At 40.5% G+C, this 18,569-nt stretch overlaps 1 protein-coding gene across 1 annotated transcript; it reads right to left on the bottom strand.

The window, feature by feature from the left end:
* Nucleotides 1-8,282: 8,282 nt before the first annotated feature.
* Nucleotides 8,283-11,570, bottom strand: LOC103118102 (ectonucleoside triphosphate diphosphohydrolase 3-like). The gene is made up of 2 exons (XM_007528278.2): nt 11,530-11,570; nt 8,283-9,414 (listed from the first exon to the last, which is right to left on the bottom strand). Exons 1-2 carry the CDS (start codon nt 11,568-11,570, stop codon nt 8,283-8,285), a joined length of 1,173 nt encoding a protein of 390 aa, XP_007528340.2.
* Nucleotides 11,571-18,569: the final 6,999 nt, after the last annotated feature.

The raw sequence follows: 18,569 nt of genomic DNA, 5'->3' as shown, positions 1-18,569 counted from the left end.
ACCCAAACCAAGAGACCCCTCACAGAATGGGAGAAGATCTTTACATGCCATACATCAGATAAGAGTTTAATAACCAACATATATAAAGAGGTTGCCAGACTCAACAACAAGACAACAAATAACCCTATCCAAAAATGGGGGGAGGACTTGGACAGAATATTCACCACAGAAGAGATCCAAAAGGCCGAGAAACACATGAAAAAATGCTCCAAGTCTCTGATTGTCAGAGAAATGCAAATCAAGACAACAATGAGATATCACTTCACTCCTGTGAGAATGTCATACATCAGAAAAGGTAACAGCAGCAAATGCTGGAGAGGGTGTGGGGTCAAAGGAACCCTCCTGCACTGCTGGTGGGAATGTAAATTGGTCCAAACCTCTGTGAAGAACAGTTTGGAGAACTCTCAGAAGGCTAGAAATGGACCTACCCTATGACCCAGCAATTCCCCTCCTGGGGATATATCCTAAGGAACCCAACACATCCATCCAAAAAGATCTGTGTACACATATGTTCTTGGCAGCACAATTTGTAATAGCCAAAACCTGGAAGCAACCCAGGTGTCCAACAACAGATGAGTGGCTGAGCAAGTTGTGGTATATATACACAATGGAATACTACTCAGCTGTAAAAAATGGTGACTTCACCGTTTTCAGCCGATCTTGGATGGACCTTGAAAAAATCATGTTGAGTGAAATAAGTCAGAAACAGAAGGATGAATATGGGATGATCTCACTCTCAGGCCGAAGTTGAAAAACAAGATTAGAAAAGAAAACACAAGTCGAACCTGAAATGGAATTGGAGTATTACACCAAAGTAAAAGACTCTGGGGTGGGTGGGTGGGTGGGGAGAATACAGGTCCATGAAAAATGATGAATGAAATAGTGGGGGTTGTATTGCTAAATGGGAATCTGGGAAATGTTATGCATGTAAAAAAAAAAAAAAAAGAAGAAGTAGAAACGCAAAGCAGAAATTGACTGAGTTTGGAGTATGGCACCAAAGTAAGAAAGCAGAAGTATACTAGAGTTTGCAGTGAGTACCTCCCTAATACTACCTTTCCACTTTTCCAAGCTTTGGGTCCATGATTGCTCAACAATTTGTTTGGCTTTGTATGTTAACTCTCTCTTCAGTTACCAGGTTCCAGGTGTCATCAGGATGCCGGCCAGACTTCCCTGGATTGAAGACACCACCAATGTGTCCTGGAGCTCAGCTTCCCCAGAGACCCATCCTACTAGGGAAAGAGAGAGGCAGACTGGGAGTATGGACCGACCAGTCAACGCCCATGTTCAGCGAGGAAGCAATTACAGAAGCTAGACCTTCTACCTTCTGCAACCCTCAATGACCCTGGGTCCATGCTCCCAGAGGGATAGAGAATGGGAAAGCTGTCGGGGGAGGGGGTGGGATATGGAGATTGGGCGGTGGGAAAATAAATAAATAAATAAATTAAAAAAAAAAAAAATCATGTTGAGTGAAATAAGTCAGAAACAGAAGGATGAATATGGGATGATCTCACTCTCAGGCCGAAGTTGAAAAACAAGATTAGAAAAGAAAACACAAGTCGAACCTGAAATGGAATTGGAGTATTACACCAAAGTAAAAGACTCTGGGGTGGGTGGGTGGGTGGGGAGAATACAGGTCCATGAAAGATGATGAATGACATAGTGGGGGTTGTATTGTTAAATGGGAATCTGGGGAATTTATGCATGTACAAACTATTGTATTTACTGTTGAATGTAAAACATTAATTCCCCAATAAAGAAATAAATTATTAAAAAAAAAAAAAGAAAAAAAGAAAGAAAGAAGAGAGAGAAGTAACAATCCAACAGTCAATCAAATCATGTCAACAGAGCAATGCCTCCCAAGTTCCTGATCCACTTCTGGATCCACAAGACTCCATTCCACTAAAAACTAGTTTATTACTGAGTTCTTCATTCTCTTCTACTGATAATAGATACCTGTTTTCATGTCCAGACCAAGCTGTTAGGTTAGCTTTGTGATACATTTTGAAATAAAGTGAAGTGACTCCTCCAGCTTTGTCTCCCTCCCATTGCTTTGGCTATTCATGAACTTTTATGGTTCCATAAAAGTTTATGGTTCCATAAAACTTATATGGTTCCATATATTTGGTGACTCTTTTTCCCTATTTCTGTAACAAATATCATAAAAAAAAGAACAATGAACTCACCTTCTCTGACCCATCTTGAATGGAGCTAGAATGAATTATGTTAATTGATCTAAGTCAGAAAGATAAAGATGAGTATGGGATGATCCCACTCATCAACAGAAGTTGAGAAAGAAGAACAGAAAGGGAAACTAAAAGAAATTTGACTAAATAGGAGTAGAGCACCAAAGTAAAAACCCTGAGGTGAGGGTGAGGGTGGATATTCAGCTTCCCAGCGCGGCGGGGCTGGGATGGGATGGGACACGGTCTTTTGGTGGTGGGAAAGGTGTTTATGTACACTCCTATTAATTTTTAGTCATATAAATCACTATTTAATTAATATACGTGGGGAAAATTGATTGTATGTCTCAAACTTTTTTTTTTAATTTTATTACTTTTTTCTTTTTTCTGTTTCGCTTTTTTTTTTTTTAATTTTTTATTTAAGAAAGGATTAATGAACAAAAACATAAGGTAGGAGGGGTACAACTCCACACAATTCCCACCACCCAATCTCCATTCCCACCCCCTCCCCCGATAGCTTTCCCATTCTCTAGCCCTCTGGGAGCATGGACCCAGGGTCGTTGAGGGTTGCAGAAGGTAGAAGGTCTGGCTTCTGTAATTGCTTCCCCGCTGAACATGGGTGTTGACTGGTCGGTCCATACTCCCAGTCTGCCTCTATCTTTCCCTAGTAAGGTGTGTCTCTGGGAAAGCGGAGCTCCAGGACACATTGGTGGGGTCTTCAATCCAGGGAAGCCTGGCCAGCATCCTGATGGCATCTGGAACCTGGTGATTGAAAAGAGAGTTAACACTTTTTAAAGTACAGACTGAGTCTTTTCAATACATAGGCTGAGTCTTTGATATGTTAACTCTCTCAAAAGCCTAGACCAGGGAGAACAGAAGCAACTGGTGGCACAGCTATATACAAATACTGTCAAAGGACATAAATTATGGTGATATAAGGTATTATACAGCAAATCCTAACAAAAGGATTTTTCAAAGTTAACCCAATTACCAAATAATGTGATTATGAAAAAACACTTCTTTATTCAATAGTTGTATTCACATTCTCTTGTACAAATGAAGAGCTCTCTTATGTCAAAACTAAGGCAAAATTATCCTAATTATTTATTTATTTATGACTTTATCTCTGAGCCCTTTGTGTTCACTAGAGTTACACACAGTAGTTATATATACAATCATGTTCATTAAAAGTGTAGACTGCTACTGGGAGTATGGACTGACCAGTCAACGCCCATGTTCAGCGGGGAAGCAATTACAGAAGCCAGACCTTCTACCTTCTGCAACCCACAATGACTCTGGGTTCATGCTCCCAGAGGGATAGAGAATGGGAAAGCTATCGGGGGAGGGGTGGGATATGGAGATTGGGCGGTGGGAATTGTGTGGAGTTGTACCCCTCCTACCCTATGGTTTTGTTAATTAATCCTTTCTTAAATAAAAAAAAAAAAAAGAAAAAAAGAAAAAAAAATACTGCAAAAAAAAAAAAAAGAAAAAGAACCTAGGGTCCAGTGTTAGCTCATTATGTTAGATTTTTCATGCCTGAAGACACAGACGCTCTAGGTTCAATTCCCTGTTTTATTATAAAGCAAGAGCTAAGCAGTGTTCTAGTCTCTCTAAAGGAAGATATATATATAAATATATATAAATAGAAAGCTAAAACATTATATATTTGTAAAAGATAAATCTTGGTTAGGCACACAAAACGATTCAAAACTATATCTTACCTGGAATTATTGGTTATTGTTTAACAAATATTGAATGTTATGCATGTACAAACTATTGTATTTACTGTTGAATGTAAAACATTAATTCCCCAATAAAGAAATAAATTTAAAACACACACACACACACAAAAAAAGTGTAGACTGCTGTTGGTGGTCACTGGGAAAAGGATGTGTACTCCATTTTCACAGGAGTCAACATAGGGCTTTTTGTTTTTGTTGTTGTTTGTTTTTGCTACTAGAGCTAATGCTGGAACTTGGTGCCTGCAGGACAACTCCACTATTTTAGATGGAGACTGAGAACGGTTTAGAGAGACAGAGAGGAGTGACACTTGCAACACTTCTTCGCTGCTTGTGAGAATTCTACCACTGAACCATCTATGCAACCTTCACTGCTTGTGAAGAGTCACTGCTATAACTGGGAACTAAGGCCTTAAACCTGCATAGTTTCATGTGCACTTTACCAAGTGTGCCACCACCTGGCCTCAAAAAGTCTAGTCCTGAAATAAGTGCATTCTAGAATGTTCCTAGCTATGACCATGGAATGCAAGCTCAGAACTAGAGATACGGGGGTCAGGCGGTGGCGCAGTGGGTTGGGCGCATGTGGCGCAAAGCGCAGGGACAGGCGTAAGGATCCCGGTTCGAGCCCCCGGCTCCCCACCTGCAGGGGAGTCGCTTCACAGGCGGTGAAGCAGGTCTGCAGGTGTCTATCTTTCTCTCCCCTTCTCTGTCTTCCCCTCCTTTCTCCATTTCTCTCTGTCCTATCCAACAACGAATTATGTCAACAAGGGCAATAATAATAACCACAACGAAGCTACAACAAGGGCAACAAAAGGGGGAAAAAAAATGGCCTCCAGGAGCGGTGGATTCATGGTGCAGGCACCAAGCCCAGCAATAACCCTGGAGGAGGAAAAAAAAAAAAAAGAACTAGAGATGCAGAGGTTACACAAGTTCCTGTACTGCATATGAATAGACATGGGCCTCAGGTCAAATCGATGGGGTTTACAGTTAACAATATTTATATACTTTTCCCATATCTGGGAGCCACTTTTTTGCCCTTATCTAGCTTTCTAGTCCCATTTCCAACTCTGACACCATCTCCCCAGATAATACCTTTAGCCCACCTGCATGTTAGCTACAGGCTCAGGCAAAAATTAGTAAGTCATGGGCCCCCTGGAAAATACCTAAAATAAACTTCCTAGCATTTTCCAAAGTGGAGACGACAAACCTCATCTACTATATTCTTATCTTTAGGTTCCTGACTATTAAACAAATTGCTCTGATTTATATTTTAGTGTTTTTCAGCCACAAAGTTGCAGGTGCTACCATGATGATAGCCTGAGGGTAGCCTGACTTTCCTGGGTAGATGATCTCACCACTGTGTCTGTAACTTAACCTCTCCAGAGCCCTGCCACATTAGGGAAAGACAGAAATAGGCTGGGAGTATGGATCAACCCAGAAACACCAATTTTCAGTGGAGAAGCAATTAAAGAAGCCAGACCTCCAACCTTCTGCACCCCGTAATGTTCCTAGGTCCATACACCAAGGAGGATAAAAAATAGGAAAGCTTCCAATGGATGGAATGGGATATAGAACTCTGGTAGTGGGAATTGTACATAATTGTACCTCTCTAATCCTACAATTTTGTCAATCATTATTAAATCAATAAAAATACATTTTAAAGTCAATTTTCAAGAAATTTACTAAATTGTATGGACCTCCTAAAATTTGCTTCCTTCTGTAATCTCAATGGTGGAAATATATTTCAAATCATTCTCAACTACATTTATCCCAGAAATCATGGTGGAAATATTTAGAGACTAGTGAGGTCAAGACTTTCTGTTAAATACTTTTTTGAGAAAGGCAATACTGAAGGTAGTGCCATAGTCCCAGAAAACAACCAACACTATAACCTTGTGATATAGTATAATGTACAATAAATTAGTTACAAATGAACTTGAAAAAAGAAAGGAAGGAAGCTCAAGTATTCCAACAGAAAAATAATTTAAGATAGTTGGTTCCCTGGAGGTTGTGTTTTCTTCCTCTATGGTGTCAAAAATCTAGTCACTGGAATTTCTTTTCTTTTTTTTTTTTTTTTAAAAAGAAGAATCTCATTTAATCTGTACTTGGTTAACACTCTGAAACACTCATTTCCAGTTTGTAGTCATTGGATTCGCTAGAGTTCTTTTTTTTTTTTTTTAAGTTGATGCCCTTCTACATTCTTCTTTAAGTTATTTATTGGATAGAGACAGAGAGAAATCAAGAGGGGGGGAGATAGAGAGAGAGATACAGAGAGACACCTGCAGCTCTGTTTCACAACTCAAAAAGCTTCCCCCATGCAAGTGGGGACTAGGGATTTGAACCCGGGTCCTTGTACAGTGTAACATGTGCTTTCAACCAGGTGCACCACCACCCAGCCCCGTTAAGAGTTCCATTTAGCTAGAGCTCTTTTTGTGAGCATCTCACAATGTTCTTTTCTTTCCTCAAAGTAAAGCAAAACAACAACAACAAAAAAAACTGGTTACTATGGAGAGCTCTATAGCTCAGGAAAACAAATGAGAGCAAGCATGCTTATGGCAGTATCAAATGTATCTGTGAGAATGGTGAGCAAGCTAGACACACCATGCGGGCAATGCAAAGACAATCCTCAGCCAGGGCCTGGAGAACAGCAGGAACCCGGGACTGGACGTGCTTTATTGGTCATAGCAGTGTGAAGGGGCCGTCAGGATGGTGACACACAGGGGTCTGTCTCCACCAGCCAGCCTGAGCCCTCAGCAGCAGCCTCACACTGGGAATCACCTGTGGTTTTCTGGGTCATTTTCTCTGTAAGACTATTATTATTTTGTTGTTGTAGACCAGACTTCACTACTCTAGGCAAAACATTTCAAAGAGGGAGGAGGGAGAGAGAAGGGGAGGGATGGTGAGGTAGAGGGAGAAAAGGGGCAGGGGGAGGGAGAGGGAGAAGGGGAGAGGGAGGAGGAGGAAGGGGGAGGGGAGAGGGAAGAAGGAAAGGGGAGGGGGAGGGATGGGGAGGGGAGGAGAGGGGGAGGGAGAGGTGGAGAGGGAGGGGGGAGGAGAGGGGGAGGGGGAGGTGGAGAGGGAGGGGGGAGGAGAGGGGGAGGGGGAGGGAAGGAGGGAGGGGGAGAGAGCATATAAGATTGAAAGAAAGTATGAGTGGAGACAAACAGCAGAGCACCAAAGCTTTTCTCCAGCACTGTAATACTCCCAGGCACCAAGGTGTACTGGGGACTCAGACCTGGGTCATGTGCCTGGCAAAGCAGACACCCTCCCGGGTGAGCTCTCTCTCAAGGCTCTTTCTGAATTTCCTTTATTTCCTCCTTCCTTCCTACAAAAGCAGAGATAGAAGGAGACAGAGAGCACACACCAAAACAACAGTGGGGATCTAGCTTGGGGCTGATGGCTTGCCTAGGGCAGCACCTCCTAGGGCCATTGTATCTCACTCTATATTCTCTTGGCTCCACCCACATGATAGAAGTCTGGCTGTGACCACTGTCAAGGCACGGGGTCCCACAGATACAGCCTCCTACCAATTTGCAGGAGCTCAGTGTTCGTGGCACTCAAGGACAAACAGAAAGAAGCCATGAAACAAGCATCTGGTGCGACCAAATACTTAAGGGACCAGGAAACCGAGGGCAAAAAATAACACAGACTGGAACCTGAGCTGAATTCCTCAACACTTTTCAACGTACGCTTCCTCTAGGGCGTATGAAATGCCCAGCCAAAGAACCTGACTTAGATGAGCCATTTCTCCTCTTTTCCCCAGTAGATCAATAAGGGGTGGTGGCGGTGGTGGCGGTGGTGGTATCTCAGCAGTACTGTGTCCAGAGCCTCCAAGAGATGCTGTGGCATAAAATCAGTATCTGAGAGGCACATGACGGCAGCCTTTCACTGGTATGGCCTGGTGCTACCCAGGCTGGCTCTGGGAAGTCCTCAGATTCCAAGAGCTGCTTCTGGCTTTACTCAGAATCCACTGCATAGTCAAAGGCATGCGGGGAATGCCTTCTATTCTTGGATGACACACAAAGGTACACAAGAAATACCAGACACAACAACGTAACTGCTACAAAAAAGACGAGGGTTCCCAGAAAGGCGTGTGGATGCATGGGCAGGCGGACCAGGGGACTTGTGACTGGAATCTGGTTGGTCTGGTTCAGCATGTAGCCAAGAGACCAGGCTATGCTGCTGTTCTTCACCTCTGTGTCCAATGCTAGGGATAAGAGAAGGCTGAAACCGTAGTGGAGCTCAAGGTCTGCTGATTCTGCAGTCACCCACTCATGCGGAAGGATCTCCAGCAGACACCTTTGAACTGTCATCTCTTCTGACAAGCTCTCAGATGAGTCTCTTAGGCTCGCATTCAGCACATTTAAGTCCTCCATACCCTTTCATGGTCTACATTTCGTTTACACACAAACCTCTGTTGCCAATTCTGTAAGCAGAAATTCCAAGTGCTTGAATTGAAGGAGTTCAGGGAAAAGCTATCGGACAGGTTGAGAGCAGCAGCTGTGTAGTAGAACCCTGAAAAGGCCATGAAGGGTCCTTTAACTTTTGGCTGAGAAACCCCATTAAAGGAGCAATCTTCTCGGTCATCGCAAGCTTTGAAGTCAAATAGGGAAACCACTTGGTCCCTGCACTGTGATGGGTCGCCTGTGCCTTTAAATACGATGACGTCATGAGGGTTGTAACTGGCGGGTCTCAGGTCCGAGGTGCACGGGCTGTCAAATATGTGCTCCAGAGTGAAGCTGGTGGTGTAATCTTGAGGGTAACAGGGGTTGATGACTTCGGCTTTGGTGGAAGAATTCTGAAGTAGCATCGCCTGTAGCTTCTTCTCAGCCTCGTGCCGACCATAGCACTGGAAGCTGTGTGTGTAGAGTGTGTATGTGTAGCCATAGAGGGTCACTTGTATGATGTCACTGCTGCTGACGTTCACATTCTCCCCCATGGAGAAGGATATTTGGGTGGAGGCACCGCCCAAGTCCAGGGCACCTATGGTCTCCATTCCACTGGGATGGACCCACATATTCCACAGGTTCTTCTCCAGGAAATTCCCCATTAAATAGTTGACTGTAATCCATCCATATACCCCTTCGTCTTGCCCAGAAATGATCTGGGCGCTCCTAAAATCAAACGGTTGGGAGTTGAAGTAGTTTTTGATACTGGCCATGACTTTATTAGCTGCGGTTTCATTTTGCAACCTCAGCAAACGCATCCCAGCAGTGGCCCCCAGGTAAATCTGGGTGGAGTCGCGGAGGTGTGCTGGAATCTGCCAGGTGACATTTCGCATGCAATCCTCAAAAGCTTTGGGAGCATCTTGGGGCTTCTTCCAATAGCTAGAGATTCCAGGGCCTTTCACACCACACTTGTAGGTCTCACTGACAACTCCAGTGTTATTCTTCTTCTCCAACGGCCACTGATAGACGTAGAATGTGGTTCTGGAGGACCCAGCGGTCACTGGAATTTCTAAGAGGGGTATGTTAATTCTTGACAACAGAGTGTTGCTTTTTATTAAAAAATAATCAATTTCATAGTTATATTGTGGGTTCCTAGACTTGAGTTTCCAATGAGTGGAGGTCCTGAGGCATACACATACCAACTAGCAGTTTTCAGAAACCAGTATTGTGTCTGTGGATTCAATTTGATTCTGACACTAACTGCTCAGAGATAGCATAAGGTTAAGAATTCATCTCCTAAAATCACCCTATACATTGTAAGTTGGGTAAAAAGTCACCAGGCAAACCCAATAGGTCCCCACAATTTAATTTCACAAAATGACTCACAAAACTCAGGAAACTCATTTACTTATTTGATCACCAATTCATTATAAATGACGTGTATGTACACACAGACACACACATGCACACGCACATGCACACACTTTACCACCAGGGATTTACTGGGGTTTCCTGCCTGCACAATTTCACCACTTCTGGCAGATTCCTTATTTCTCTCCCTCTCCCTCTCCCTCTCCCTCTCCCTCTCCCTCTCCCTCTCCCTCTCCCTCTCCCTCTCCCTCTCCCTTTCCCTCTCCCTCTCTCCCTCTCTCTCTCTCTCTCCCTCTCTCTCTTTCTTCCTTCCTTCCTCTCTCTCTCTTTCTCTCTTTATTATTTTTTTCCAGATACAGAATAAAAGAGCAAGCGATAGAAAGAGGCATAGACCTGTACAGTTTCCCTCTTTGTGTGGTGATCCTATGATGTGGCCAGGGGCTTGAAACCAAATTCTCACACATAGTAAATTATATAATCTACTGAGTAAGCTATCATTCCCTTCCTCTTGATGCATAAGATGGAAGAGATGCAGAGCATAGTGGCACGGCAAAAAACTGTGGAGTCCTCGCTAGAGGCGCCATTCCCCCTAAGTCTCCATGCACACCAATTTAGAAATTCTCCAAATCTCTTTTTCTTTGGAATTTATGAAGGCTTCGTTACACACACATGCCTGATAAATTCACTGGTCATTGGCAGTTGAATTTAACCTCCAGTTCCTTTCCCCTCTCAGACTTTAACGTGCTCATCATTCATGTTGTTTCCCTGGCAACCAGTCCCTATTGTCAAGTGTGTTCCAATAGCTATCTTGATTAACAAAGCAAGAAAGAGCCTTATAACTAACAACACTGAGGAAACCCCAAGGTTTTGGAGGGCTGTGTGCATGAACTCTGGATCAAGTCCAGATATAATTAAGATATATATTTTGGTGATTTTAATGATCAATTACATAAGTCTTATTAACCACAATATAGTAATTCCCTTTTTTTTTCAATAACTAAAAATATTTGATGCACTTGGAATTTGTCTTTGTATGAAAAACAATGGAGAGATAGAGCTTTTTTTTTTTTTTTTAACCTAAGTGGATATAATTCTCTTCCTTCCCCTTCATCTAAAGATATGCTAACTTTTGTTCCATTTTGGTACTTTCAGGTAAATTAGAAAACATTTTTATCAAGTTGTATCCAAAAGTTTCAGTATTAAAAGTGGTTCAGGACTTCTGGAGGTGGGGCTACAGAGCAGCAGCAGCAGCTGTGTTTCTCTCCTCTCCTCTCCTGGGTCAACTAGAAATACCAAAGGAGACCACCTGGGACCACAACAAGACAGGAGTAGAACAACTTCAGGGACCCACCAAATCACTGGTGAGTGCAAACACATGTGGCTCATGGACAGAGAGGAGCCTAGGAAGAGATTAAGTGGCTGGTAACAGTCCGGCAGTTTACCAGCTGAGGGACCACCTCCAGTCCATTTCACAAAAAAAAAAAAAAAAAAAAAAAAAAAAAAAAAAAAAAAGATGCTCCCAGAGGGGATAGAGAATGGGGAAATTATCAGGGGAGGGGCTGGGATATGCAGATTGGGTGGTGGGAATTGTATGGAGTTGTACCCCTCCTACCTTATGGTTTTGTTAATTTATCCTTTCTTAAATAAAAAATAAATTTAAAAGAAAGAAAGAGGAATGAACTATAAAAAAAAAGATGGCTGAAGGGAGGAGAGGACTCCCCTAAGACTCACCAAATGCAAATGTGAGTCTCCATTGCTACTGCTCTCAGAAGCTGCAGCAGCAGCGGGCAGGCCCTGTGCTGACACCAGAGAACAGAGAACTAACCAGGATAGTAAGGAGAAGCTCTATACCTTGGTGGTCTAGCAGTAGGCCTGTGAGAGTCTCTTTTCATAATCACTGTATTATCTCTGCCCCACCCTGCTTTATCTCTTGGTCAGGAGTGAGGGATTAAGCAAAGAAGCCTACTTATAAGTAAAAAGACCTCAGGCTTCCATAGCCTACAGGGAAGAAAAAGAACAAAAGAGGCTTTTAAGCCACTGTGCTCCAACTCAGAGATTAAAATAATATTGAAACAACTGTAAATTTCCACAACTGTGAACCTTTTAAGTAAGTTACTTAGACACAAGTCAATCCAGGCAAGAGTGGTCAGTAATTTGAAAAGTACTGAGAGAGGGAGCTCATAAGATACTATATAGAATGGTTAAACCAACAAAAAGAAATACTGGAGAAATGAACAAGGACAAGAGTCCAGCTAAAAGCCCCCCAAAGAGATGGAGCCTAGGGAGAGATTAAGTGGCTGGTAACAGTCTGGTAGTTTACCAGTTGAGGCACCACCTCCAGTCTGTTTCACCAACAAAAAGACAGCTGAAGGGAGGAGAGGACTCCCCTAAGACTCACCAAATGCAACTGTGAGTCTCCATTGCTACTGCCCTCAGAAGCTGGAGCAGCAGGAGGAGGCCCTGTGCTGACACCAGGGGACAGAGAACTAACAAGGAAACTCAGGAGAAGATCTACACCTTGGTGGCCTAGCAGTGGGGCTGTGAGAGTCTCTTTGCATAACCAAAAGTTTTTTGATATGATTGTATTACATTGCTTTATAGGTATTTGATATTTCATATTAGAGACAACCTTCTCTCCATCATGTACACAGCAATAACATTTTATTTTTAAACATCTTTACTAGTGATTTAACAGTGGTTTACAAGATTGTAAAATTATAGGGGTGTAGTTCCATACCACATCCAGCAACAAAGTTCTCTCTCTGGAATCCAACAACCACTACAGTTCTCATCAAGTCTTAAGCATAGCTTGCAATTTGGCACTTTTTTTTTTTTCAAATTCGTGTATTTCAGTTTTCTATATTCTACATATGAGCAAAACCACCCAGTAGTTATCTTTCACCTCCTTACTTCACAAACATAGTTACTTTAAGTTTCATCTATTTTTTAATTTATTTATAAAATGGAAATATTGACAAGACTATAGGATAAAAGGGGTACATTTCCACACAATGCCCACCCCCAGAGCTCCATATCCAATCCCCTCCCTTTATAGCTTTCCTATTTTTTATTCCTTTGGGAGCATGGGCCATTGTGGGGTGCAGAAGGTGGAAAGTATGCTTTCTGTAATTGTTTTTCCACTGAATATGGGCATTGGCATGTCGATCCAGCCTGTCTCTTTCTTTCCCTAGTAGTGCAAGGATCTGGGGGGACAGGGTTCTAAGACACATGCTGAGGTCCTCTGCCCAAGGAGGTTGGGTTGGCATGATGGTATCATCTGGAATCTGGTGGCTGAAACAGGGTTAAGATATAATGCAGAACAAATTATTGACTAATCATGAACCTAAATGCAAGGATATTACAGATGAAGATTTGGGGTCTCTGTTTTGGAAAAAGCTAGTAGGTCTATTTTAGGTATATTCCAGAGGGCTAATTTTATGTCAAAGAGCACACTATAATCTTTTTAAAATGCAGAGAAGTATATGTCCTAAGGAACCCAACACACCCATCCAAAAAGATCTGTGTACACATATGTTCTTAGCAGCACAATTTGCAATAGCCAAAACCTGGAAGCAACCCAGGTGCCCAACAACAAATGAGTGGCTAAGCAAGTTGTAGTATATATACACAATGGGATACTACTCAGCTATTAAAAATGGTGGCATCACCATTTTCAGTAGATCTTGGATGGACCTTGAAAAACTCATGTTAAGTGAAATAAGTCAGAAACAGAAGGATGAATATGGGTGGTCTCACTCTGAGGCAGAAGTTGAAAAACAAGATCAGAAGAGAAAACACAAGTAGAACCTGAACAGGAATTGGCATATTGTACCAAATAAAAGACTCTGGGGTGGGTGGGGCTGGGGGGGAGAATACAGGTCCAAAAAGGATGACAGAGGTTGTATTGTTATATGGACAACTGGGAAATGTTATGCATGTACACAGTATTGTATTTACTGTTGAATGTAAACATTAATTCCCCAATAAAGAAATTAAGAAAATAAAAGTTGAGTGATCATAAAAAAATAAAATGTGGGGGTTGGGCGGTGGCGCAGTGGGTTAAGCGCACGTGGCGCAAAGCGCAAGGACTGGGGTTCGAGCCCCCAGCTCCCCACCTGCAGGGGAGTTGCTTCACAGGTGGTGAAGGGGGTCTGCAGGTGTCTATCTTTCTCTGCCCCTCTCTGTCTTCCCCTCCTTTCTCCATTTCTCTCTCTTATCCAACAACGAACAACATCAACAATGGTAATAATAATAACCACGAGGCTACAACAACAAGGGCAACAAAAGGGGGAAAAATGGCCTCCAGGAGAGGTGGATTCATGGTGCAGGCACTGAGCCCAGCAATAACCCTGGAGGAAAAAAATAAATAAAAATTAAAATTAAAATAAAATGCAGAGAAGTGAGCATTAACACTATATATATCACCAAATGCTCATAAAATCTTCATTTCCAAGGACCATATATGAAACATAGACAAAAATGTAGTAGAGATAAAACTAGTTGTAAGTACTAATAAGTAGATACTGATTTTCATCAATAACTTATTTAATTTTTATTTGATAGCACAGAGAGTCATTGAAACAGAAGAGAGAAGGGGAGAAAAAGGAGGAGGAGGAGGATGAAAGAGAAAGAGAGAGAGAGAGAGAGAGAGAGATTGAGAGAAAGAGAGCTCTATTTCACCACTTCTGAAGCTTTCGGCTTGCAGATGGGGAATAGGGGCTTGAAGCCAGATCGTAGTGTCTGGAAATACGTTGTCAACTTGGTGTGCCACTGTCTGACCCCCATTACTGATTTTTTTTTTTTATCATTTCAGAATATACATACAATGATAGATGTCCCCTTTTGTCAAAAGAGAGACAAATGAAACCTAATGAACTGCTTGGAACTAGGTACTTTATGTGATAAGTGTTGCCTGCAAATAAGTTATTAGAGACAACTCCTACAGATTATTTGACAACTGCTTTTATATACAGAGAAGCAGAGAAACAAACTGTCTTGTCAGATGAAACTTGTTTGGCGTTATGAATAGAGTTGTGGCATCCTAATATCACATGGAACAGGAGTCCTAAAACCATCAAAATGAGAATTTATTTTTACCTTGAGTCAGTGTGGGCTAAGAAATAAGCAAAAACACTTAGAAATATTCAGTCGAGCAGGTACTAAATGTTTTTGAGTGGGAGGTAGGAGAGATAGGAGAAAAGAGAAATGAAGAAAACAAATTAATATAAACAATGAGTATGCCAGTCACAATTCCAAACATAAGGAAAAACTAAAGCCAGTGAAGTGAGATGTGAATAGAACTAACGAGACTCTCTAGTTTATTTAACTTATCCCTCTCTCTTTTTGTCAACACCTTGCTATTTAAATAAACACCACAACACATGTAAAATGCAAGTCATATTGTAAGCCTCTAATAAGAATTTCTTTTTGCCCATGCATGGATGCAAGGCTGTAGTCAAGAGTTGTACATAATACTGTCTTAAGTATTGCTGTTGTAATAAATCATTTAAATTACCAGGTGATATTTTACAGCTCCAGTGGCTTGAATACTTATTGTAAAGCACTGAGTACATTGATTTCCATTTTTATAATTAATGAGAAGATCTAGAAAAAAATAATTCTAATTGGTAAGGCAAGAGTGATTGCAACACATTCTCAGAATTTTGTCAGAGTCCTTAGGTATCATTCTCTTTTGTAAACCCACTTCAATGAGAAGATTAGAAGTAGACTTACTAGAAGCTGAGTTACACATTCTTTAATGATGAGTCTGAACCAGCAACTAAGATACCGCTTCAGGCATCGATGTGGGCTCTACTTCCAATTCACAACAATTTTTGCTACATTTTTCTTGTAATTTTCAAAATATTTCTATACAAATTCAGATTCTTTCATGAAGACAGTTAAGCCTAAATTTGGATATCACAACATATTTGATATATTTAACAACTATAATGGTTCCAATCTAACTACTGCTTTTTAAAAAAATTTATTAGCTTGAGTCAATTTTACAAAAACATTTGAGGCAATTTATTTTTAATTCTTTTAAAAAATAATTTATTTATTAATGAGAGAAAGAATCACACATCAGTCTAGTACTTGTGCTGCTGTAGACTGAACTCTGGACCTCATGTTTGAGAATCCAGTGCATTATCCACTGTCCCACCTCCCAGACCACTATTTTTAATTCCTTAAAGATTGCAGTCTAATTTCTAGTCATGCTAGACAATAATTTGATTTTGCTCTTTTTTCACATTTTCTTATTTTATATTTCTACCAAGATCCTATACATTTAAGCTATCCTTGATGTAAACATAACTACTTTTTCCTTTGCCTTTTCATATTTCATATACTCCTGAACATTTATAATTTCTATCCTTACAAAGTCTGACCTAATCCAAAATTCTGAGTTATATTTTAATCATTTTCTATATCAAAAACAACCTCTAGCTCATTTATAGCCTCCCCAAATCTTTAATCTGTGAGTTTCAAAAGATCTAGAATTCTACTGCTACACTATGTTGCCACTGCATTTTTAAAGCTCTATGTTCTTGACCTTTTCATATAATCTTTGATGGCTTGTTCTTCCATTTGTTAAAAATTTCAGTTACCAGCTCACTTGCATTATTCTTGATATCTTTGAACTTTCTCCTACCTGTTTCTTGAAAAAGTTCCATTTAAAAAAATCACAAGATAACATACCTAATTTTTATTGTGCTTCTATGAAATCTATTTTTATAGTACCATTCAGTAGATGCTAGATGAATTTCTGAATCTGTGCCATAAAATGTGTTGGGAGTTGAGTATCCAGTGTTATGCTACAGAGAGGATTAATATCTGTATGCTTACAATTTGAACAGACAGTATTGTTATAAACATAAATTGCTATTCTGTACTAGATTAAAGCAAGAGATTTAAAACTCAGTCTCTTATACTTTGAATTCTTGAATCTCTTATTTTTCTAGTTCTCTGTGATCTCTTGCTTATATCAGTGTGGTATCAATGACCAAACTTTCTTTACTATTCATTTCTACTTTTTTCTCCTGAGGTTTAGGTTATCAGACCATGAATTTCATGAAAATAATGTTGCAAGAGTAAATAGGTTGAGAATATGATCCTCGTTTTAAGGTAGAAGTTCATTCCAAAAATAAGCTATAGGAAAATAATATCTATTCTTAAGACCTGGTTTATCTATACAACATTATGCTTTGCTTGACCACAGTGCCTTGTTTATATGCTACTTTTGGATAGAAGGATTCAAAATACAGATGCTATTAAAACCTGTAGTGAGCAGTCAGAAAAATTTTACTGTCATTTAAACCAGCTATGCTTCTATCTGCTTCACTGTTCTAATAATGTTTAAGACACTGACATAAACTTACAATGTAGATCCTTGATGAAAAATCCATGAAAAGTTCCCATTAGTCTTTATTAGGAATTTAAAACTAAATCCATACCACCCCTCCCCTGAGATGCAGGAACAGATAGCAGCAAAGGAAATGAAAGAGGTGACATGGTCTGCCACATCTACAAGCACCAGGTGTTATCTGCCAGACATGGTTAGTACCAAAGAGGACAAGAAAGTCACTCCAGAAGTTTGTGATAAACTTGCCCTCCAAGAAAAAGTCAGAAAGATTCAAAACATAAGGGATATTACTTATCTGTAGAAATGACATACCCCAAGGGATAGCCAAAAAAGATTATATGGAGAAATTTAGAAACACCCTGAGGAATTTGACAATAGCAGAAGTTTGATTGTATCCATATATTTCTAGCAACAATCTAATCAAAGTAAATGGATGAAGTTGTAACACAATCAAGTTGTAACTTAATCAGTTATAGTGAACAGATTAAGTTCTCTAATCACAATCAATTGTATTGTGACCCACCTGAAGAAAGAAGCTAATTGAGTGAAGATAGAAGAGGGCGTGAGTGGTAAAGAAATGAGAGCCCAGGCAGCCAGAGTTTGACTGCTACTCTAGCTCCCTCTAGCATCAGCACTCCAGTAGAAACCAGTGAAGCTTCCATAGTAATTTGAACTCATAACTTTTTTTTTCTATATAGACGGTTATACAAGGAGTGAATGCAGTCCTTTTCAGTTTTGAAGCCAACAGATTTGGTTTTCAAAATTATAATAATAGCTAAAGACCAGTCAATAAACTTAATAAAGAGGTCAGCTGATGTTAACTCTAATAACCGTTTATGAACTGTCTACTGATCTTTTCTATGAAGGAAACAGTGTTCTATATTATTGTATCTATTTCTTCCAAAGTGAATTGTGACAGCATCAAGAGCTTAGTTCCTCCACCACTGTCTACAGAACCACTGTCTCCTCTTGGAACCTCATCTGTGTGGTCAAAATCCAAAGGCTGGTTTTGTCTGTTCCTTAGTCTCAGATGAGTGAGAGCACTTGGCATCTGTCATTCTCATTTATTTTGCTTAGCATGATCCCTTCTTGTTCCATCCAGAGTGTAGTATATTGTAGATTTCATTTTCTCTTATACTTGGGTAGTATATCATTGTGTATATATGCACCACAACTTCTTTTTTTAATTAGTGATTTAATATTTATTTGAAAAATTATAATATTAATAGGGGTAGAATTCCATACAGTGGCTACCACCAGAGTTCTGTGTTCCATCTCCTTTACTGGAAATTTCAGCAGTTCTCCCAAGATCACTATATACATATATATACATATATATATACACACACACATGCATGGGAGTTAGCACAGTGGATAAAGCATGGGACTGTCAAGCAATCCTCAGTACAATACCCAGCAGCACATGTATCAGAGTGATGCTCTGGTTCTCTCTTCCCTCCCTCTCTCATAAATAAATATTTTAAATATATATATATATTCCCCATCTTTTCAATGGCCCTTCCTCCAC

The sequence above is a fragment of the Erinaceus europaeus genome, chromosome 2 (genome assembly GCF_950295315.1).
Source record: "Erinaceus europaeus chromosome 2, mEriEur2.1, whole genome shotgun sequence".
NCBI classification, from domain to species: domain Eukaryota; kingdom Metazoa; phylum Chordata; class Mammalia; order Eulipotyphla; family Erinaceidae; genus Erinaceus; species Erinaceus europaeus.
This window is presented reverse-complemented; position numbering and strand designations above follow the sequence as displayed.

Excerpts from the sequence above, each read along its gene's own strand:
- LOC103118102 (XM_007528278.2), bottom strand. The coding sequence starts at position 11,570 with ATGAAAAGAGACTCTCACAGGCCTACTGCTAGACCACCAAG. Across the intron at positions 9,415-11,529 it reads CCTACTGCTAGACCACCAAG|CAACACTCTGTTGTCAAGAA; the intron begins GTATAGAGCTTC and ends TTTAATAAAAAG.